The 25,856-nt window shown below is 37.5% G+C and overlaps 1 protein-coding gene across 2 annotated transcripts in view; it reads right to left on the bottom strand.

Annotated features, from left to right (window-relative positions):
• The window catches only part of grid1b (glutamate receptor, ionotropic, delta 1b), a 618,587-nt gene that overhangs the window by 215,287 nt on the left and 377,444 nt on the right, over positions 1-25,856 (bottom strand). For both annotated transcript variants that reach the window (XM_089121931.1, XM_089121932.1), the window contains exon 4: positions 10,708-10,913. In XM_089121931.1, coding sequence (XP_088978057.1) covers positions 10,708-10,913 — 206 coding nt within the window. The remainder of the gene's footprint in view (positions 1-10,707; positions 10,914-25,856) is intronic.

Here is a 25,856-nt window from a genome sequence, read left to right as displayed (position 1 = left end):
GTAATGATTTTATGGATTAAATAAAACGTACACAAATCTATATTTCGCTAAAGAAATGCACCAAATCGGCAGCGCTGAGAACTCTCCAGAGGAGGATGCAAATGTCCGCGCTCTTGTGTCACCAAATCACTGTCAAGTCAAGTCAAGTCAAGTCAAGCCAAGTCACCTTTATTTATATAGCACTTTTTACAATACAAATTGTTTCAAAGCAGCTTCACATAGATAATAGGAAAACAATGTTATAATATTATTGTTAAATTAAAATTAAATGTTAAATGTCCCCAACTAAGCAAGCCAAAAGCCAATGGCGACAAAGGCGAAGAGAGGTGAAAAAGGCAACAGTGGCAAGGAACCAAAACTCCATCAGGTGACGGAATGGAGAAAAAAAAAACCTTGGGAGAACCCAGGCTCAGTGTATGTGGCTACCACCATATTGCCGGAACTTGAATGGTGCAAAATAAGTTTAAAATGTATAATAATAAGGTGTAATATACATGACATGTTTTTGCTTATTTGCAGATCATAGCCTATAGGTAAATGTCTGCACTTATCTTTCTTATTAGTGCTGAAGAATGACAAACTGACTACTGTGTATGACTGTTAATTAGTAGTTACTTCTTAGTTATTTTTCTTGAACCTTAATTAATAGATAATTAATAGTAGTTCTTCCGGAGGTATGACAAAATTCATTAGCTATTGATTAACTAACGGATACTTAACACAATCATAAAATTATATTACATACTGATTAGTTAACACATCTTCCTTAGTAGTTAACAGTAGTGAAGAAGTAGTTAATGAAGAATTACCTATTAGTTCGTCAATAATTCCTTATTAGTTATGCAGTAAGTAAGATACAGTATTCTAAAGTGTTACCGCCTTCTTGGTACATGAGTTAGAGATAATTTCAAAGTAATGTTGTACTTGCAAGCGTTTCTAGCTAAGACGTATGGCGACGCACACACTGACGTAATGACGTCGTTCCCTGGGCGCTCTAGTCAGCGGAAAAACAAACAGGTTCTGAAAAGGTTCGCAAGTTGAACCAACCCCGAACCAACTTTGAAACAGCACTAGTTCCGAACCAGTTCTTTTTTGGTGGAAAAGGGGTAACAGAGAACCTCAATACTCTTAAAACTCTAGGTCTGAAATGCTAGAGTTGGTAAGGCATTTCAAATGAAACTGCCTCTGTGGGAGAGCCAGGTGCGCCAGTGTCAGTCAGTCAGTGACACAGTCACCATCCCATTCCTAACTTAAGTCTATGCCAACAGATTAAACACACTGAAAGTGAAGATCCGCAGGAGATTTGCTGATTTTGAAACACACAATTTGAAACTTGACCTGTTCGCGAATCCATTTGTATTTGATGTTCACACTGCACCTGAACACTTGCATTTGGAATATTCATCCATAAAAACCCAGTACCAGTCATTTTGGGGCAACTAAGTTTGCACCTCTACTCCCTAAATCAATGCCCACGGCTTCACTTTCACACTGCATGCATCATTTATATGTATGGAAGCATCTACTCATGTGAGCAGATGTTCTCCATAATGAAGCTGACCAAGATATCCCACTGATCCCGCCGTACAGACCAGCCTCTGGTCTCAGTATTGAAAGTTGCCATGGCAAATGACATTAACCCTAACATAGACAAGATCCCTTTTAAGAAATGGGGCTCAGTGTCAGGTAAGATTTATTTTTAAAAGTACAATGCCAAATATTGCTCAAGTATGGCATTATAAGTTGCCAACCTGGTTTGGAACAGTTTCTTAATAAACAATTGAAATGACTAATTATGGCTGCCAGATGACATGCAAATTATCTGTTTGACTGACAGATTTATTGATCACTGAGTTAGCACTGACTTGGAATTAGGTCAATGTAAAAATGCAAAAAAAAAAAAAACTACTTTGGTAACACTTTACTTGAAGGGGTGTGCATAAGACTGACATGACTCCTGAATATGAAGGAGGTTTTATGCATGTTTAATACAATGATGTGAAGTTGTCATTACCAAGACACTGACAGGTTATGATGTATTGGTTTATGTCAAGTTGTCATAACAAAGACATCTCAAACAATGTCATATTTGCTTTAAAAAATGTAATAATTGAGCAAATGACACTTAATGACAGTTGTCATAAACATGCATAAAACCTCCTCCATATTCATGACAAGAGTCATGTCATGATTATGAAGGTGTCATGTCTTATGCACACCCCTTCAAGTAAAGTGGTACCACTACTTTTGGCATATTGCTGTAGCTTAGCTTGCTAAGTGTCCAAGGTTGGTAACTTCAGTGTAGTGAACCTACATTTAATGTAGACTACATTTAATGCTAGCTTATTTCACTACATTTTCCAAGTAGCTTGCTCAACACTGCTTAGCTGTTTCCCCAGTGACCTGCAGCAGTTCAGTACTGGTTTTCTCATTATGTTTTTTACTTACAGATCATATTTCACAACTGTTTCCATGTAAAGTTTCATTTATAAACTTGTGTGCAGTGGTGTGGCTTAATACAATCTTGAAATAGTTTAATGAATGATATATATGTTAACCTAATTTAATGATGTTATCTCGTTGCTGCTGTGCTGTGTGAAACTATAACTTCAAAAAACTCCAATTCTGAACTCATGTGTTAAGGTTTATGTACTTTCAATACATTAAATATTAATTCATCTCTTTAAATAATGAAGTCTAATTAACTGATGACCTGAAAGGCAATGTAAGAAGCTATCTCTGAAAAAAAACAAAAAACGTCTTTGATTTCAGGATTAAAAATTAACAAATATACCCTATCATAACTTAATCAGACAGCCTTGAAAGCATTGCAGTCACATTTATTTTTGTACATGAATATATTAACACTCTAGCCTGCTACTTCAGCCTTGATTTTAAAAAGGAACAGAATGATGTTGTCAAAGGCAGTCACAAAGAAAGACCTATTTAACCACAGCTACAGCATTTCGGCGTTTGGACTAGTTAAAAGAAGCATTGAAGCTTGAACATGCAGTGATTTTTTTTTTTAAATACTCAGATCTAAGATTATGTCTTATGGGTCCTAAAGCAGTGAGAGCTATAAATATTTCAATAAAAGGTTATCAGATGCCTCATACTGTGATAACTAAGAGTTCTAAAATAGAAAAGAAAAAAGTTGTGCTTAAAAAAAGAATGCCTTTTGAGCAATCTACAGATCAAATATCTTTAAAAAAAAAAATGCTGGATGTGATGTCCAAATATATAGGCTTAGATTAAAAAGAGATGTCTGGTACATTTTCTGAAACTTTGTCCTGTTGACATATCTCAACATCAAGCTGTTTATTTAATCTAAAATAATCTATTTTGTTCCCTACAGAGGGCAAAATTGAAACTTGACAGCCAGAGGGATTCATGTCAATACAGGACTTTTCATAGTCCTGTGAAATGTCTGTTGTGTAAACATCGACTGTAATTTCGCCAAGGATTTTTCAAGATCAGTATGTTTTTTTTTTCAGTCATGGAACAACTTTCCTGCCCAAGAAACACTACACTCTAAAAAATGTTGGGTTGTTTTAACTCAATTTTGGGTCAAATAAAGACAAACCCAAATATTGGATTAAAATGTAATTATAAAAGTTAACCCAATGGCTGGGTTTGTCCATATTTGACCCAAAATTGAGGTGAAACAACCCACCATTTTTTAGAGTGTAGTGTTTCTTGGGCAGGAAAGTTGTTCCATTAATCTAAAGTTTTGCTAAAATAAAAGGAAAAAAAAAATATATATATATATATATATATATATATATATATATATATTTTTTTTTTTTTTCAAATTCCAAACCAACACTGAATTATATTCCTAATTCCCAGCCAACATTTCATGGTGGAGGAGACAATGTAGGCACAATTTGGGCTTGATGCATAGCCCCAGTATGGGCAAATTCATGTAGGGCCGACATAGAACCCATTGACAAAACCATGTAGGGCCAGCCCGTTCTCATCCCAAGGCATCATATACTGACGCTTTCACCAATGCGTAGACATCCAACACACATGGCACCCTTTAGTGTCAATAGCCGCGTTTCCACTGCCGGGCTAGGGCTGGGCCAGAGCTAACAGCGAGCCGGGCCGAGCTAGTGGCCTCGGGCCTCAAGCACCGGGCTTGCGTTTCCACTGCCGGGCCAGTAGCCCCACAGCGCTGCCCCAGACCCCACCCCTAACACGCCTTTCAGGATCAAACGTCATAAAACCCAACCCATTTCAGCGGGTATTGTGAATTAATTTATTTTTTAAATTAGGAAGATAGCATGTATATTAACTCACCTGCCGTAGTGGCTGCAATGGTGTCCCGAGACCAGTACAGGCGATTCTCCATTTCAAGCAGCGATTTTTTGCGCGATATAACAAGTAGGGCTGCGGGCACGTTTTCAAGTTATTCATTAATCGTTAACCGAGGCCCATCGGTTAATACTCGGTGCATAGTGTGCGCGCCGCAACCTCGAGATACAGAGTACATTTTTAACACCTTTAATAACTGATTGGACCACATTTGAAACGAAATTAATTTATAGAAATAAAACGCAGCAAGTACGGAGCAGTTAAAGCCCCATTTCCATCACCCTTCAAACTGAAATTGCCAATTGAAATCAAGCAAAAGGTCCATTTCACAAAAACTCCGTGTCTGCAAATAATAATAATAATAATAATAATAACCATCATCATCATTATTGTAACATTTTATTAGGCTGCATATGTAGAAGACGCCTTTATCCAAAAAAGGAACAGAGCACAAATAAACACAATATTTTTGACAAATATCAGCGCATATCCAGTGTGTGTGGAGCACGCACTGATGGCTGCGAGACGCCCATGTGAACAGTTTCATTGCATTTCTTTCAGTGGAAACAACTTAAAATACTCTTTAATTTCTGGTCATGCAGAAAATAATAATACATTATTCGCAAATAAATTTATTTACAACAAGAAAATGTTGTGCTTTAACAATTAATCAAGGCGCGCTTCATGATCTCCGTGAACTGAAGCGCGAGACCTGAAACAGCCACCGCATTCGAATTTGTTCGTTTTAAATTGGACATTTAAAGCTTTAGTCTACAGGGGTTATATCCTTTGTAGGTTAAAGCTTTAAATGTCCAATTTAAAACGAACAAATTCGAATCGAAAGCCAATATCTTCTATGTTTATGTAGCTTAATTTCTCTCTAAATGTGCATCCGGAGATGGAGATATGTTTTTAGCCGAAAATCATTTAGAAAACAATAGTTTATTAATAAACAATTAATGCCTCGTTATTTTATATTATTTTATTATCAGACACATTTATTATAGCCTATAAATCACCCATAAATCCCCTTTCTGTAGGCTGTGGTTACGGCTCTTCTCATTCAGCACTGCGGGGAAAATATCATTTCCAGGTTCTAATTTGGCCTCAGAAAACCAGTAAAATATATATTTTTTTCATATTAATTTGTCAAATATTTTAAATGTTTAAGGGGCAAAAAAATCAAACAAATATCTGAAAATTCGTCGATATGTAGCCTATATATAGCCTATATATTGTTGCGCAGCATTTGGCATAGGCCTATAGTTCAAATTAAAATGTTATGCAATTTTAAACGGTTAATCGGTTAAACATGGACACCCCTATGTGCATCTTGCTTCAGATCATAACGTTCCATAACACCGATAAACTCCGCCTTTTACCTTGAGCACGCCTCTAGCCCGAGCTGGCCCCCTCTGGCCCAAGGTATTCGACAGGCCAGAAATCCTGGCCGTTGGCCCTGAGGAAGCCCCGATCAAGCCCCGGAAGTGACAGTGGAAACGCGACTGGCCCTGGCACGCACTAGCACGGCCCGGCCCTGGCCCGGCAGTGGAAACGCGGCTAATATGAGACACAGATATGTATGGGGCAGAAGGTGCCTCCTAGTGGTCTAACCCTAACCCTACCACAGACCTAAATCTACCTATACTCTGTGCATGTTTTATTGACGCTAATGGGTGCCCGCCTAGTGCGTTGGATGTCTACGCATTGGCGAAAGCATCAGTATATGACGCCTTGGGATGAGAATGCGTTGGTAGGGCACATACCTCATACTGATATCATGCCTACACTGGCATCACCATGAAATGTTGGCTAGGATATCTCCAATCTCCAACCACAAAGACCTTTCATTGCTCGATGCTCATGAGGTGAAAAAAAGTTGAATCTGAATCTGAATTTAAGTCTATTGCCTTTGCCAAACTGAAAGTTTGAAACTGCGACTCTGCAAAATCAGTGAAACACAGAATAAACCTCAACCTAAAATCTTATCTTGAATGAAAATGTTTATAATCTTGACTGATTGATCATTCCATTAAGTTTTATTAAGGTATATGTCCAGATTGTATAAATCAGGGTAGACATTAGATTAAAAACAGTCAAACCAACAGTTTATAAAGATATTTCATCCAATATTTGCAATGTATTCACATCATGAAATTAGTTTACTTATTAATGCCAAACAGTTGCATCTCATTTGAGGAGGGCAGTGTAAAGCATGTGATTCAGCCACCTTTTAAGGTTCCATTTCCATTGAAGATGCTGCCTCAGAAGGTAGCTGCCTATTTAAACAAAATACAACAAGACAGCTCACTAGTGTTTTGAACTGGGCTTTTGTCACAGGCTTACTAGATCCAATTTAAAGATCAAAGACTTGTATTATTCTGCTTTATTCAATGGTGGACCCCATCATAGCTGCCCCTTAACTACAGCAGCTGTCACAGAAGCCTAAATGCCATTCCCGTACATTTACAAAATATCATCCAACCAAATTTACCACTCTTACTGATCTCTCAGTAGAAACATATCCATGCAATATTTGAATATTTGAACAAGTATTGTGCTTTGAGCCATCAGCTCATGATCTTGCTTTAGACTGAAATGCTAGAATCACATTCAACAACTTTATATGATTACGTATTTCCCATCTGAAATCATTCTAAACAGTCTAAAATACCAACCCGATCTCACGACCAAGTCGTACGAATTCGACGAATGATTAAAAAGTGGCTAATTCGTAACAATTCATACGACCTCACTCGTACGAATTAATACGATTTTGCTAAATCGTACATATTTTACGAATTGGCCAATTCGTATGAATTCGTACGAATGACCTACCCCTTACCCCGCCCCTAAACCTAACCATCACGTGGGTTTAGACAAATCGTACGAATTAGTATGAGTGAGGTCGTACGAATTAGTATGAATTAGACACTTTTTAATCATGCGTCGAATTCGTACGAATTGGTCGTGAGATAGTGTTGAAAATACCTACATATCTATGTTGGGAGTAATTAAAATGGTTAGCATTGACACTTTTATGTCTGTCTGTTTAACTTATTTGTCTGTCTATTTTTCTGTTTTATGTCAGTCTGTTTTCTATCATCAATCCATTTGTCCAAAATCACCCTCTATCCAAATTGCAGGATCCAATATGTATTTTGTTCATATTTACAGACAAAGGGATGCATCATCAAAGGCTAATCTAATAAAAATCACTCATTTTTCACAAACACAGGAGATTACAGACAGCTGGCATAATCTTTATGCACGAGAAAGTCATACTCTTGGTCTTGGTAATGATGGGCATCCTGCCAGCATGAGCGACTGATTCCAGTGCAGATCCCACAGAGCTTGTTAAGACCAACGTGTGATGTTAACGGATGTGTATGACCTTAGATCAGTGGAGGAGTGTACATCAGATGCTGAGATAATGACAGTGAAGGTGTGCCAGCTTGCCAGGTCATTTGTACAGTCATTATGAAGGGATGCAACAAAAGTGACAGCTTTTGTAGGGCATAATGAATCCGTTTTCACTCAAGTTTTCGTCCAGGCAGAGACTATATATAAGTACTAATAGCCTATAAGTAATTATATTTCAGGATTTGCTGTATGACCAATAAATATACAACAGAAATATGTAAAATGGCAGATGATTATAACAATGTCACCTTTCAGACACCATTTGGAAGATCAGGACAAATCTTTAGCTAACACATTTATATGATCATATCTGTCACACCAGTCTGGGTAAATCTGCTTTGACATAAATTTGTTCTGACTTGCTGTATGGAAACTTAATATGAACAAGCAATAGCAAGATGGCTTTCTCCATAAAGGGATTTGATTGTACAATCACATGTAGGGCTGTGAATCTTTGGGTTAGATATTCATATGATTCATGGATGTTGATTTGATTCCATTCTGGTTAATGATTTGATTAGAAACTGTATAATCAGTTTTAGAAAAAAACTGCATATTATTCACTGTATAAATTAAACTTGATTTAAACTTGATTGCTACCAAAGTTATTCAGTCAAGAGAAGTGATTGTCTTTTTCTTCTGTCATTTAAGTAACACAAAGTAGAAAGCAGTAAATATATTAGGCTGCTGTCTTTAAAGGGTTAGTTCTCCCGAAAATGAAAATTCTGTCAGTATTTACTCACTCTCATGTTGTTCCAAACCTTTATGTGTTTATTTGATCTGCTGAACACAAAGGAAGACATTTGGAAGAATGTTTTATTCAAACAGATCTCATTCCCCATTGACTACCATAGTATGTATTTTTTCCTACTATGGTAGTCAATGGGGAATGAGATCTGTTTGATTAAAACATCCTTCCAAATATCTTCCTTTGTGTATAAGCAGAACAAATAAACACATAAAGGTTTGGAACAACATGAGGGTGAATAAATACTGACAGAATTTTCATTTTTCGGTGAACTAACCCTTCATGTGTCAAACTCTACTCCTGGAGGGCCACCGTCCTGCAGAGTGTGGCTCCAGCTCTAAAACACATGCATGGAATTTTCTAGGGCTGTGTCCGAAATCGCCTCCTATACAGGGTGCTGTTTGAGGGGATGAGCCCGTTCTCATCCCAAGGCGTCATATACGACGCTTTTGCAAAAGCATAAACATCCAACGCACAACGCACCCTTTAGCGACAAATGAGACGCAGATATATATGGGGCAGAAGGCGCCTCCTAGTGGTCTAACCCTAACCCTACCCCATTCCTGAACCTACCTTAACCGAAGCATCTCATTTGATGATAAAGGGTGCCATGTGCGTTGGATGTTTACGCTTTTGCAAAAGTGTCGTATATGACGCCTTGGGATGAGAATGTTGGGATGAGAATGCGTTGAGGGGACAGCCATTTGTAGTGGTGTCCGAAACCATAGTGGACGTTACACTCAGAAAAAAAGGTACAAAAGCCGTCACTGGGGCTGTACCTTTTCAAAAGGGAAAACTTTTGTCCATTTTAAGTAGGCTACTAATATGTACATTTTAGGTGCTAATATGGACAATAACGAGCTAATATGTACATGTAAGGTGCTAATATGGACATTTTAGGTGCTATTATGTACATTTTAGGTGCTAATATGCACATTGTAGGTGCTACTATGGACATTTAGGTGCTAATGTATATTGGTGCTATTATGTACATTTTAGGTGCTAATATGGACATTTAGGTGCTAATATGTACAGTATATTTTAGGTGCTATTGTGTACATTTTAGGTGCTAATATGTACATTTTAGGTCCTAATATGTACCATTTAGGTACCAATATGCACCTTTTAGGTACTCTTGAAAAGGTACAGCCCCAGTGACAGCTTTTGTACCTTTTTTTTCTGAGAGTGTGTCTAGTGCATTCATTCAAACTCACAATGAACCACAATATCAAATGTACAAACAATGTATTCACTCACTTTTTTTAATTCACTCCTTCAAGTGGCCTATATTAGGCCCTGTTTACACGAGGACACTCGCGGGTGAAAATGTAAAAATATTTTATCGGATATGCCTTTCGTTTACACTGTGACACGTTTTGGGGGCTTAAAAACGCAAAAAAAGTAAAAGCACCCTGCAGAGTGGAAATCTAAAACGCTCCACCGCTGCGTTGCTTTACGCGGGTAAAGGGTAAAAAATGCAATAGTCTGCTAGACAGTGAAGGTTGTACGCAGCCGCACGGACTTGGTGGTGTTGTGTGGCTGTGCCACATTGCCACCTAGCTGCCTGGAGTACAGACTACATTGAATTTCACACTTTTGCGTCACCATATGTACGCGGATTTCCCACCCATAACACTCATCTAAACGTAGCATAAAAAGGGATAACGCAACGTCTTTTTGCATTTTCTCTTCAGATTGTTTCTGTGTATAGTAAACATAGCCTTAGTGGAGTAATCTAGGGAATAGTGAATGAAGATAACGGGGTGATTTCAAACACAGCCTAGTATTCCTGAAGACCTTTAATAACCTGTTTCAGGTGTATTTAATTAGGGTTTGTGCTAAACACTTTGGGACAGTGACCCTCCAGGAACTGAGCTTGAAACCCCTGCTTCAAGACCTAATGGACATTTACCAACATGAACAGTTGTGTTAACACATATATGTGAATGTTAACTGGCCATACAATGAGTTGGGAGCTTTACAAGTGACTTAAGATGTTCATTCAGTTAAACTAATAATTACAAACTATTATTATTATTATTCAAAAATTCAAATTACGAGATTGATGCAAATAGGTTTTGTAACGATGCATCAAGAAAACAAGTGAATACACTCCTAGTCAAATGACAACTAGTTACCAGAGGTGGGACAACTTACCTACAGGCTCATCTTACCCCAGTGACCACTATGTGCTAGAATTATGGTAAAACAGCACAAACCTGATGGATGAAGACCTGGGCTCCACGTGGGCTCAAAAGCAGGATAGCTCTTCTGAGAGTGTCCCTGTAGCGGTTGAGTTCCTCTGTGCGCATGGAGGTGAACAAACTGGAAAACACGCCGCTGATGTTCCTATCCACTCGCTGCAGAGATACATCCAAACCTTGTCTTGATGTCTGGTCCAGAAAGACCTGCAGTCCACGGATATCTGCAAGGCATAGTCATGTAGAGATTTTAAAAAGTGTTCAAACGTGTCAAAATGACTTATTTTTAGCCAATCGATAATCTTTAAAAGTACATATTAATATATATATATATATATATATAATAATACAAATGAGATTTGGACAAATGAAGTATGTTAGCCCTCAAATTGTCATTAAAAAGAATCTCTATTCACAGGTTTCCATCTGATGTATAATTTAAAATGAACCAAAAATATGAAGTCATCTTCAGAGGATGATACTTCTGAAAGCCAATCTTCATATTGATGTAAGACCTCAGAGATTATAATGTAATGTAATGGGTGAGCAATTAAAGAACTAGTCTGTTCTGCTTTAAATCTGCTAGTTTCAGGAAGAATTTAAACGCTTTGTGCTTGGATATTGTGCCTCACCCTGGGAAGCAAATTGCCTATCACACCCTCTCAGCAGCAACTAATTGACAGAAAGAAAAGCTTTTAAATAGTTAAATGAATGGCAGCCTCAGAGGAATCTGCATAAAGCCAAAATTGAAACACCTGTCATTTAAAGTTCTTTAAATCCCTGTACCTTGTGTCTTAATTTATTTAATATTTTGGCGAATTTGATCATTTTAGCTATACCGGTAAGAGATCAGCACTGTTTAAAGACTTTAAATGTCTAAAACCACTTCACACAAATTTGCAGAAAAAAATAAATAAAATAAAAATATGTTTTATTACAAAGCCTGATTCATATACTGTATAAAGCCCTAATATACTAATAGAGAGACGTAAACATACAGTACATTAAAAATGATGAGCTCTCTGCAGTATCACATTATTTGGCTGATTAATGTTGAAATCCATTTAAATTATAATTATGGATCGTTTACCATGTTTAATATACCTGTATATGGAAAGATTTGCTGAAGAGGTTTTATCATGCAATTTAGGACCTTTCAAGCAAATGAACTGATGTAATATAATTAATTCTGCACATGATGGAATGGCCAAACTGTTTTTTTTTTGTTTGTTTTTTTATTTATTTATTTATTAATTAATTTATTATTATTACCGTTAAAATCATATAGTGCACTGTTTTCTAACTCATATGATGAAGTGACATGCAGTTCGAAATTTAAGTGGTGCATTCACTAAAAATCTTTCCCTCCAACAAAGCTTGCAAATTTAGTCAAGTTTTTTGTCTATTTAGGTGGAACGTTATGTTCCAGCAAGATTTATGATGTTGAATGTCAATCTTGAATGTCAAATATAAATATCAGGTATATTTACAAATAATTTACACTTACAAATCTGTCAGATGAAAACAGTGCATGTGGGCAACTTTTGAATGGTGCATTTTGTCTTTCTGAGCAATAGTCCTGGATTGAGTTAAATGGACTTTTATGATTTCGTCACAAAAGATTGAATTTTAACATCTAAAGTGTTAGCAATGCAAATAAAAACTGCCATCAGGACATCAACAAAGATGTTTATGGTGCAATTGTCTCTGTACAGTTTGCAGTTTGGTCTGCACAACAAATTTCCTTCATTACAATCCATGCAGCAATATTTGTGCATAGAGAAGAGGATGGATTTGACAAGCAACCGTTTCAGTACCAGCTGTTGAAATCCCAGTGAAATTTAACAAAGATACTCATGGGAAAATTATAACGAGCAAGATAAGAGATATTCAAAGAGCTGAACAAATTCCAGAAAACATGGTCTCCAGAGGATCAATCTCAGAGGAGAGGACTTCCACTCTTTTCATTTCATATACAATATATATATATATATATATATATATATATATATATATATATATAGTATATATATGCAACATGACAACACGACTTTTGCGTAAACATACACGGCACTTTCGAGTTAGGTGGCGTGTTATCTCCACGCATTTTGAGCTTTCCGCGTGCATGCGTGCATGTCTACGCCATTAACGTCTGCGTCATTCCGCATGTCTGTACACGCAGTCAAATCTCCAGACATAAATGCCATTAACCCCAGTGACGGTTAAGTTTAGGGATGGAGTTGAGGTAAGTCATATCTTTTTTTTACCTAGGATGGTAAGGGAACAGTCATAAATGCCATTAACCCCAGTGACGGTTAGGTTTAGGGATGGGGTTGAGGTAAGTCATATATTTATATAACGTTAAGTCAACGGCGTTCATTAACACGCTGAAAGGCGATTATGCGTCTTGATAGCACGGCAAAAATGGAAATACGAATTGGCGTGGCATACACATGCTACTTCATGAGATCAGTCTGATATATATATATATATATATATATATATATATATATATATATATATGTACACACACACACTCACCTAAAGGATTATTAGGAACACCATACTAATACTATCTTTGACCCCCTTTCGCCTTCAGAACTGCCTTAATTCTACGTGGCATTGATTCAACAAGGTGCTGAAAGCATTCTTTAGAAATGTTGGCCCATATTGATAGGATAGCATCTTGCATTTGATGGAGATTCGTGGGATGCACATCCAGGGCACAAAGCTCCCGTTCCACCACATCCCAAAGATGCTCTATTGGGTTGAGATCTGGTGACTGTGGAGACCATTTTAGTACAGTGAACTCATTGTCAAGAAACCAATTTTAAATGATTCGAGCTTTGTGACATGGTGCATTATCCTGCTGGAAGCAACCATCAGAGGATGGGTACATGGTGGCCATAAAGGGATGGACATGGTCAGAAACAATGCTCAGGTAGGCCGTGGCATTTAAACAATGCCCAATTGGCACTAAGGGGCCTAAAGTGTGCCAAGAAATCATCCCCCACAACATTACACCACCACCAGCCTGCACAGTGCTAACAAGGCATGATGGATCCATGTTCTCCTTCTGTTTATGCTAAATTCTGACTCTACCATCTGAATGTCTCAACAGAAATCAATAGTCATCAGACCATGCAACATTTTTCCAGTCTTCTGGAAACTTTCCAATTTTGGTGAGCTCTTGCAAATTGTAGCCTCTTTTTCATATGTGTAGTGTAGTGATACCCTGTGGAGTCTTCTGCTGTTGTAGCCCATCCACCTCAATGCTGTGTTGTGGCTTCACAAATGCTTTGCTGCATACCTCGGTTGTAACGAGTGGTTATTTCAGTCAAAGTTGCTCTACTATCAGCTTGAATCAGTCGGCCCATTCTCCTCTGATCTCTATCATCAACAAGACACTTTCGCCCACAGGTCTGCCGCATACTGGATGTTTTTGGAGGTGTAAACCCTAGAAATGGTTGTGCGTGAAAATCCCATTAACTGAGCAGACTGTGAAATACTCAGACCGGCCCGTTTGGCACCAACAACCGTGCCACGCTCGAAATTGCTTAAATCACCTTTCTTTCCCATTCTGACATTCAGTTTGGAGTTCAGAAGATTGTCTTGACCAGGACCTCACCCTTAAATGCATTGACGCAACTGCCATGTAATTGGTTGTTTAGATAATTGCATTAATGGGAAATTGAACAGGTGTTCCTAATAATCCTTTAGGTGAGTGTATATAGATAGATCATAGCTATTTTGGTGCAATTGTCCATGTTGACAACAGCCTCCACTAGTATTGTGCTGAGGGCAGTCTGACTCATGAGTAGTGCCACAATGCACACACACCGAGAGAGAGGGAGCTCTCAACATTGAAACAAAGGCCTGTAGGATATAAACTGACAACATACAGTAGAAGCACATGAACATGAACACATTAAAGAAACAGCCAAATGGAATGTATGTGTTGTATATTGGTGCACTTCTCTATAGAGTAATGTTTGTGGACAGATCATATATTGAGCACACAAAAGAGCATTTTGAATGTGGGCAAACTCTACTTTTGAGGAAAGACGATAATGAATGATCATTGTAATGATCTTGCAAAGTAGAAATTATTTTGCAACCAAACAGTTAAATGTGTGCAGTCGTCTTCTTTTCTTTTTTGTTTCACTTGCTCAGTGTCCTGATACCTGCCATCTGTGCTGTCTAAAATGAAACTGCTCATTTGCTTAACAAAGCTCAATTAATTATACATTATGCCGTTATTCCAGAAAGTTAGAGATGAGGCAGATAAAATGGGTGTTTCCAAACCAGCATTTAAAATATGAAGTTGCACATACAGAATTGTGGCACAAACATAATTCCACTCTTCTTCAGCTTCTCTAATCACTCACTGCATTTACAGTTCCTACCATTGTGACAGATGCGATGAGTGACTTATAGGGGTGTTAAAGGGATACTTCAGGATTTAGCAATAAGCTTTGTATCAATAGAAAACCTGTAGTATTTTCAAATTACCAGTGGCCTAGCCTAGCATGTACGACGGCCTTACGTAAACATATCACCAGAATGATTGACACTTAGGTGGACCAATAGTATAGACTACCCACCCGGAAAAAGAAAATCATCCGCTATACTTTTAAGGTACATTTAAATATTTCCAAATATTTCAGAATATGTATAATAATTCACAATTGGGGAAGAAAACAACAAAAAAATAACATGTGTTGTTACTAAAGCAGCACACATTTAAATTCAGCATGAACTTTGATCAATTAAATTGTACATTTGTTTTCTCAATCTCCCCTGGCCTCTATAACCTATTGGAAATTGTTACATTGATCATAATTTATAATTATTTTATTTTTTGATTGATTTTTAATTATCAGATAATTCATTTTTAAACCCCTTAACTTGGCCTAATTTTGATTGGGAAAGGGCTATAATATAAACGTGTTAACAATACAAATTTATCATTTGCTACTCAAGACCAGATTGGATAGCCTATCGCATGGCCTTGGTCTTGTTATGGAGATGGCACCAATTGGAATCGGATTCAAACAAGTGTGAAATCTGACTAATTACTTAGACCAGTTTAGAGTCCCTTAAAAAAAAATCCAATAATGATTAGGGCTAAATTGACAATAAATCATAATGATATAATGCATGTTTGAATAAATTGGTCATGAAAATATTTGACCTTATCTGGTCTCGTTCTTGAATCAAACTTAACCTACTCAGGTCTCAAATGAGCTGGTTTTGACAAAAATCTTAGAAGCAGTCACATGGACTGGGACTCAAAAGTTCCAACATGCATCATATCATATCGAGTATGGTGCTAGCAACACCAAAGTCATGGGTCAATTCCCAGGGAACACAGATACTGATAAAATATATCCTGAAAGCACTGTAAGTCACTTTGGATAAAAGCATCTGTCAAATAAATAAGGTGACACTTTACTGTGAGCGTTCAAAGCCTAAGGATCCCCAAACATGAAAAGGACATTTTGTCATATGTTGCCAGAGGGTCTAGTGTACAGGGGATTGCGAAAAGGCGGGGAGCTTACTAAACTTTACCAGCCTAGCAAAACACAGTGTCTAGTGGGGAAGAACAGAAGATGAATCCAAAAGGGGGAGGCGTTCAATTTCCACTCTGGGGATGCTATGGTTTTGACTGCCGGAGGACATTTTTCCATGCAACTCTTGTGTTTTATAAATGAGAGACTCATTATGTTGCTTGACAAGAAATTGCAAAGACCTCATTTTCAATAAAGAGAATCTGTCATCATATACTGTAGCTACTATTGGCATGTATTGGTTCTTACACAGCAAGGAGTTGATTGGGTAACACTTTAAAATACTGTTCTGTCATTAATGAATAACTACATAAGAACAAATGAGTAACACAAATTAGTAAGTAGTAGCGTTTTAAACTTTTGTTTCCTTCTCAAGAATTTGGTAATACTTGAGTCATTACTAGTGGGTTCCCATGATCTTCAGTTTAGAATGAATTATACATTATGCATTATTCACATTAATTATGAGCCGGTAGTAGTTATTAGTTGACGAATAAGGTATGAAAAAATAGTGGTTATTGATTAGCTAATAGTGAACTACCACATCTGTGTAGTTATTCATTCATGACGGAACAGTATTCTAAAGTGCTACCGTTGTTTGTTATGATACAGTAACTAGCTGAACATTAAAATAAAGTGGAAGAGACCTGTTTTGGCAGCAATATTGAGTTTAAAAGTTAAAATGTATGCAAGTGAATGTTGCACTAACAGATAATTGTCCTCACTCAAAAGTTTGTTAACATACAATATGACTATCAGTATTTTGATTCGTGTTTTGAGCATCAACATGTATTGAACAGTTTGTCTCTGTTCAGATTAATAGAGCACACACCAGAACTGACATTTTCTTAACGAAACTAACCATTTTTGCAAGTTTTCTTTCTGCTATCAAAATATTTAGTTGCATTATTTGTATTGTGTTATTGTATTATGATGATAGCTGTACTGTGAGCTTAAAGAATGTCAGCAGAGAAAAAATTAAGCTGCATCTCATTAATATTTGGTGTACTAAAAGCAAGGCTTAAGTTTAAATTGCAGAGACATGTAGTTCTACATTGGACAAGCTGTCAGGGCCATCTGGCTAAGAGAGAGCAGTCTGGGGGACACATGTAGTCTCACTGTGATGTCATCTGTCTGCCTTTGATGCCAGTAAGGTAGACATGTTTGGGTTTTCTTGACCAGTATAACATCTGTCGGTCCACAATGAATGAGTAAGAGTAAAAACCTTGGCTGATTTCATTATTTTGGAATAAAAAATGTAGACATTTGATGAGGAAAACCGCTTGTGCTAAATATGTCTCTTCAGATGAAAGGATGGGACTATATGGTGTTTAAAATCCCTATTCTTATCCGGTAACACTTTATTTGAAGGTTTGTGCATACGACTGACATGACACTGTCATAAACATGACATAACACCTGTCATGAACATGAAGGAGTCTTTATGAATGTTTATGACCGTTGTCATTAAGTGTCATTCGGTAAATTATGACACTTTTAACGCAAAGTTGACATTGTTTAAATTGAAATTAACCAAGACAAAAATTTCTTTTTTTGACAACTTGACATTAAAAAATACAGAAAATGTCTTGATTATGACCACTTGACATTAACACAGACAGAAATGTCTTGATTATGACAACTTGACATGTCAACCTGTCAACCTGACATCTTTATAACTAGTCCAACGTGTTCCACTTTACTTGAGGTAAGGGGAAATATTAATGACACTGTTGTTTGACAGCATTTGACAGTGTAATAACCCTTAATGACATCTTTATAACTAGTACAAAGTGTTTCACTTTACTTGAGGACAAGTAAAATATTCATGACAGAGTTATGGTGTCATAACGGCTAAAGTCAAAACCAACCACATATGACAGGGTAATGTAATGTTAACGCAAAGCTAAATAACTTCTTTAAGTTTGATGTAAATAACTTATTTTAAGTGTTAATGTCAAGTTGTCATTATCAAGACATTTTTGTCTTGGTTAATGTCAAGTTGTCATAACAAAGACAATTTAAACAATGTCAACTTTGCATTAAAAGTGTCTTAATTTACCGAATGACAGTTAATGACAACAGTCATAAACATTCATAAACACTCCTTCATGTTCAGGTGACAGGTGTTATGTCATGTTTATGACAGTGTCATGTCAGTCTTATGCACACCCCTTCAAATAAAGTGTTACCTATTATCCTAACAGCAAAGTTACTAGATCTCATCTCCGCTTGAATTGCTGGTCATGACGTCATGACTTGTCTTGAAGAGTTAAAGGAGAACTCCGGCGCAAAATGAACCTAGCAGGTCTAATGAAACAGCTAGTACAAGTCAACGGTTCTCTGAGATTTGTTTTCATGATAATCAAATGTAAAGAGTTGTATCTCTAAAAACTGTTTAGCGTATAATGCTAGTACTGGGGGCATTTACTAAGTAAAAAGAAATCGCTGGTTTATACCATAACAAGGCTCAAAATAGCCCCACACTAACACAGTAGCATAATGAGAGTCCATACTGTACATGCAAAACGAAGCATTGAGGACTTTGTAAGTGTACAGACCGTTTAATAAGAAGATATTTTATAAAGACAGTTGACAGGAGCCATCTTTGGAAAACAGTCACGACAAGTCAAACCACGAACGTCGTGCTGAGTGAGCTGAACTGTATGAAGTTCAGCGAGCTACTGAACTGGATGAACGGTGTTCTGGGATCGACTTATCGAGACAATTTTCTAAGATGGCTCCTGTCTGAATACACAAAGTGGATGTATACGCATTGTTAAAAGCGTCAGTATATATAACGCCTTGAGAAGAGAACGGGCTGGTCGAACCCAGTTTGGCGAGTTTCACCATTTGGTCGCTCCAGAAGCTGCGCCTAGATGACGGTTTCAGTTGTACTTCCACCTGTCCCGAGCCCAGTTTGATGACCTGTTGTCCTGCATCGGAGCAAGGATCACCCTTGCCCTCATCCAGCTAATCATTTATTTATGTTTTGATGATAAATGGAGCCAGCCTGCCAAAGTGATTAACCTGTCATGTGATTTTTTTTCTCTCTCACACAACACTGTCCAGACACGAACGTATGCACTAGTATGTTGGTTGTCTTTACATTATAATAATATTTCATATAATGTAGATATGGAATAAATAGCATTCAATCCACCTTATTCCTGACAACCTTATTGCGTTTCGAATTATTGACAGCACTTCTGGGTTGGGGAACTTCAATTCAAAAAGGCTGAAACAAATAATTTGAAATTATAAGGTTGCCCTACAAATAAAGCTGATCCGTCAGTTTGACTGGATGAGCTGTCAATTTCCCTTAATAATTTATTTTCAGACATCATGAGAATAACGCTAGGCTACATTTTAACGTGACATGTTATAACAAGAATATCTACGACAAGAGCTTCAGTTGCTGCTTTCTTTTCCTCATGATGATTTTTATTTTTTTTCCTTTGCAATCCGCTGTAAAAGTATGAATAAGGAAAACATATACGGCACATTTGTGGTCTGCTCTCCAGAATTTAATTTACGATATTCCATTAATAATTCACCTCAAATCCTCACGTCTCTTTCCAGGTTTGTTTTCACAGGTAAATGCAATTAACAATCTGACAAAATAAAAAATAAAAATCACTTTGATATAGTGTCACATAATGCTGAACTTAATGAACATTTTTGATTAAGGCTTACACAATACAGATATTTTGCATATCTAACCAAAGACTTGTGCGTTTGGGGCTTTTTTTGGTCTGTTGAAAGTACCTTGTTGATTCTTTTACAGTTTTAAATTTCATTTTAATGTTTGATGGTTGAAGGGTGAGTCAATTAATGTCATCTCATGAAACTTTTTTAGCGTTTTGCATTCATAGAGTGAGCCTTCCACTGATTGTTTACTACTTAACGGAAGTTACAGCCATGCACGTAACACATCTATGCATTGACTTAAAGGGTTAGTTCACCCAAAAATGAAAATTAAGTCATTACTCACCCCCATGCTGTACCAACCCCGTAAGACCTTCGTTCGTCTTCGGAGCACAAATGAAGATATTTTTGATTAAATTTGAGAGCTGTATCACTACCACATAGGCTGCTTAAGGGAATGACACTTGACGACCCAGAAAGTCAATGAAGAAAATGTTTAAATATTCCATGTGACTACAGTGGCTCAACTATAAGTTTATCAAGCGACGAGAATACTTTTTGTGCGAAAAAACAAACAAAAATAACGATTTTATTCAACTATTCCTTTTCTTCCTTGTTGGCCTGAAACGAGACTTCAAGAGATTTCCACGACGCATGTGCGAGAATTGCGATCTCCTTCAACTACTTCAGTTCAGATCTCGCGCATGCGTCGTGGAAATCTCGTCTCGTTATTTTTGTTTGTTTTTTCGCACAAAAAGTATTCTCGTCGCTTGATAAACTTATAGTTGAGCCACTGTAGTCACATGGAATATTTAAACATTTTCTTCATTGATTTTCTGAGTCGTCAAGTGTCATTCCCTTAAGAGCCTATGTGGTAGTGATACAGCTCTCAAATTGAATCAAAAATATCTTCATTTGTGTTCCGAAGATGAACGAAGGTCTTACGGGGTTGGTACAGCATGGGGGTGAGTAATTAATGACTTAATTTTCATTTTTGGGTGAACTAACTCTTTAACACTGGAATCACTTGCGCCAGATGCTCTATTTGCGTCTGGTGTGAATGCACCATAAGTCTGCAATAAATTTGAATGCTTAAAATCTAATGATTTTATGGTACCATATAGGCCCATAGTGAATTAGGTGCATAAAGGCAGGGCCATCTCCACATGGCTTTTTATATGTAGTAAACTAGTTCAGTAGCTCACCTGATATAAAATTGCACTTTTACTACGGTCATACTTAGGTATGTTTCAGTCCCATGAAATACATGAAATACAAGCCATGATAAAATAACTCAAATGCCTGTAAGTTTACTAAAATTGTATGTTTGCTACAGTATTTTTTTTTTTTTTTTTTTTTGGTGTGTGTGTGTGTGTGTGTGTTTGTGTCACGTTTGCATTTGTTAACCATATTGGTTATGTTTAGGGTAGGGTTTAGTGTAGCATTATTTTAAAACACAATTAAGCATTAACCTTTTAAAGCCACTCATAGGACATTTCATTTGAAAAAAATGCTGTGATACATTCGTCAGTCAATGTAATAAAACATTGCCAGATTCACGTTCATCTGTTTTGGATAAAACTGATCACACTTTTAGCACCACTCACTAGACATTTCTCCCCGAAAGTGTCACAAAATGTGCATGACGCAATACAGTATCATTTTAGAGAAATGTAGTCACAGGCATGTTTTTCAAATGAGCCTATAGTATATAATAGGATCAGTAGGATATATAAGTCAAGTGTATATATAAGTCATATTCCCAGTGTTTCATTGTATCTATATATCTAACACAGTCTCATCCCAAGTCGTCATAAGACTGTGCTGATATATCACACTGATTTATTTTTTTTTTTTCACACAGAATTTTTATTTTATTTTTTTAATGCCTACAAAAACTTCAATGACCCCTGTGGCTGTCTCTCTGGGAAAGACCCATCCGAGAGCAGACCATCCATGGCTGAAACGTATGCAAGTGGCTCTGAGCTGGGGCTTTTGTGCCCATCTTGCACTTTAGTGACGTCAGATCAGAGGAGAAAGCGGTGGCTCTCTGCTGAAATTTATTTCTGTCCTCTCTGTTGTCTCAGGCTTTCTGCGGTGCCCTTTAAAGCTGAACAATGACGTACTGTTGGCACCTTGTTTCATTACGCCATGGCCCTGCAGATATTTCCTGCTTAAGATGCAGTGCGGTGTTGACACACTCTGAGGAAAAGAACCTCTGCTCACTCAGGTCTCAGCTGCCCTTTTCTTCAATGCCAGCAGGATCCAATACTTTATAGATAATCCCAGCTTTGAACGCACATGCTGAGCTTTTCTCATCTGTCAGAATAGACATGCCTTTGCATGTTTCAAAAGTACATACAAAATCCTCAATGTAACTTTTTTACTTAAAGGTAGCCCACACTACAGAGGATGAATTATTTAGCTGAAATTAAATACCACAGAAAAGTAGTGCCACGGCACACCTTGCAATTTTATGTCTGAACCATGTTGAGTCCAGAATTCTGTAGAGTAGCTACCTTTAAATAAACATGTTTAAATAAGACCCCGTTTACACCTGGTATTAAAATGCGATCTGTATCCAGATAAGTTATCCGGATAATAAAAAAACGCATGTTAATGCAAGGTGTAAACGCGTTGTGATCGGATCGTGATCGGATCTGCCTGACCACATCTGGAGGTAGTCTGGCTCGCATTGTGTCCGGATCTTTACTAGGTGTAAACGCAATCTGGTTGTTGAAACCACATATGTATATGTTACTCCTCCCAAAAATGCTAAAAAATAAACGAGTGAGAGCGTGTTATATAGGCTATATGTCATGTTATAGCCTAGTCAGATGCGACACGCGACACGCATCACCGCAGATGAGCAGCTGAGCGTCTATTCAACGTGCAAACATCGCAAATAAAAGTGAAAGTAAGTCACAGACGCAGTTAACACATCTTCAAGTAAAGAAACGAAATTATCTTACCAGGCCTGTTGCCACTCTCTCTTATTGATGTCTCTGATTTGGAAATTAGCTGATGATCAATAAAATGCCGCTCAGATCTGTTGCTTTGGTGGCGTGCAATCCAATAAATCTGCATATAACGCAGGAGGTGAAGATCGGATTTATATCCGTTTTGCAAAAACACATTTATGTGGCCAGGTGTAAATGGAATCAGTACTTATTATCCGGATAACTTATCTGGATACAGATCGCATTTTAATACCAGGTGTAAACGGGGTCTAAGTCAATTGAAAAACAGGGCAGAATCCATCCATTTTCCAAACAGCCTGTCGAATCATTGGGATTTTGGAGCCTCTGCGCTTTGGAAAATATGGGAAATACCTTGGACCAGGGATAGCCATCCCCTTCTCCTGGAGGGATACCATTTTGCAGATGTCAATTGCAACTCTTCTCAATTGCGATTCTTCAGTTCCAAAACACATGGGTGTTTTTTTCAAGTAATCCTGAAGTCCTTGATTCGCTGGTTCAGGTGTGTTGGATTAGGTTTGTAGCTGATGTATGCCAGAGCCTGTCTAATGGAGAGCCTTGGCACTTCCTATTAGCCCCGTTGTGTATCATCTTGGTTGCAGTTCCATTAGAATCCCACTGGAGGTGATCGCGGGCGAGAGCAGAATGAATGGGAGTCTATGGGGCTAAACGGCTAAAAGTGTCTCTTTCACCTGCTTGTCGTTAAATCAAAATAGATTTTATTGTTGATTCCGCAAGTTCAATATAGATTATAGGCCAAAAGTCGAATGAATGAGTACTTATGTCCTTTTGATTTCTTACAGGTTAGGCTGTTGTTGGCTGGCTAGCATTCTGCTATTATGTGACGTCATCACAGTTTTGAACGGATTTTTAGAACAGATAAGTGAACTTAAAAATGCAATTTTCAGCTGAGTGTATTATCTTAGCCCTCCCTTTTGAATGCAACTTTCAAATTACTTGACAAAAAATTAGATCCTGAGAAAAGTGGATTTATGGGGATGAAACCCCATTGACTCCCATTCATTCTGCACTCGACCGCGAGCGCCCCCGCATGGACAGAGACGTGTTACTGCAGCCAGTCCAGAACCCGGAAGTAACCAGCCAGTGCCTATTCTCTTCAATTAGACATTCTCTGTGTATACTCAACAGCTAGAGAATACCCATAATGCATTCAACCGATGTACACTCAAAGGCTGCACCTAATCACATACTTCGCCTAATATACAGTAGGTGAAAACAGTATAGGATAAAAATAGGATAAAAAAAAGAGTAGGCAAAAGGTACCTGGAGAACCTACTTCTTCCGGCGTGATTCTGAAGTGTGCATAAGATGGATACTTTACTATTCCAGTGAAGCGACCCAACTGATGCAGGTCACTTGATAATGACAACATGCGAATGCAGTGCATCCCGATTCGATCCATACTACACACAATCAGCTTATATAGAACAAACATTACAAACATTAGAGGTTGTGAAGTAATTCCTTATTCAGAGTAGCTAAGTACCTACTCAAAAGAGTATGCGAATAAGGAGTCAGCTGCCTACACTATCAAAATACTGGATTAAAAACAACTAACTTTGTGTCATTTTGGCACCTTAAAGGTAGTTTAACAGAAAAGACGCAGGCAACAGTAAAAATCAAAAGGTGAACTTTTTTTTTTTTTTTATGACCATGTACACCAAGAAATGGACACAAATATTGGCAAAATTAAAAACAATGTGTTTGTGTATGTGATTGAAAAAAAAGTGCAGAAAATAATGGCAAATGAACAGTTATAGAGTACTTAACTCTATAGGTGCCAAGGTTTTCATCAAAAATGCAAAAGCTTGTGGCTTGAAAGGGCTTAAAGGTAGAGATCTACTGTAAATTAGAATAATGTTTGAGATGATTGAAAGTTTATGTGGGGTGTAAATATATTCATTTAATTTGCATATTTTGAAAACAATATCAGTATTGTCTTCATGTAAACTACAAAAACGTGAATTTTTTAAAACGGTGACATTATGCGCTTGAGTTTCATTCTAGGTACATAGTGTTTCTTTACAAAGTGACATCACAAACTACTGGCTTGGCATGAATTATACATCGTTTTTAGTCGTTTTCACAGATCCGTGTGAACAGGGCATTGCTCAAATGCCTCTGGGTGCAAAACAGACCTAAAACCAATCAGAGCTATTGTCATCATGTAAAGCTCACCTCAACGCTTGAGATTGGTGCCTTTATTTGGAAAAAATTGGAAATGGGCTTGAATGGGCTCTTGGCTAGACTGACTTGCAGAGCAAATCTCAAATTTGCCGGAAGATTGTCTGAGTTTTCCCAGGCTAGTAAAGTTACTCTTAGTCTCAAAGGCTTTGCGGTCTTTTGATATTATATTCCTCCTTCAGTGCAAGTTGATGGAATTTCTTCCACCCATTTTATTGTCCACCAGGTAAAAATCTGAAAATGTATGGCACAGTAACACACAAAGACATTGATAACATCATTACCCAATATGTCATTATAATTCTACAGCTAATTATTCAGTTGATGCACAGTTTGATTGGGAGGCAAGTTGCGTAACAAATATTGCAGCCATTAGAGGTGCTTCATTAGGGGAGCTTCTTGCAGTCAGGGCTCTGTGGGCATTGACTGGAGAGGAGGAGGAGGATGAGGCTGTAAAGTACTTCAGTCTCTTCACCCACTCAACTATGTGTCATGATTCCCCTAGCATTAATGTGCCACTAAAACAAATAGAGACATACAGCCTCTCATATAACCTCTGGATATACACCCAAATTCACTTCACATTTGGCATTCTCATGTTCTCTTTCTTCCCCACATCTGTTCTTTCGTTGGATAATAGGTCACTCACTGCAAGACATGCAGCAAAAAGGTTTTCTGGTACTTTGCAGAAGTCCTTGTCAAAACTTACAAGCATGTGGAAAAAGTCTATAATATTCAGAGAAAGCAAATCTTCTTCCACAGTGTC

The sequence above is a fragment of the Pimephales promelas genome, chromosome 17 (genome assembly GCF_988280905.1).
Source record: "Pimephales promelas chromosome 17, fPimPro1.hap1.1, whole genome shotgun sequence".
Classification (NCBI taxonomy): domain Eukaryota; kingdom Metazoa; phylum Chordata; class Actinopteri; order Cypriniformes; family Leuciscidae; genus Pimephales; species Pimephales promelas.
Note: the sequence above shows the minus strand (reverse complement) of the source record. Positions and strands in the feature narration are given on the sequence as shown.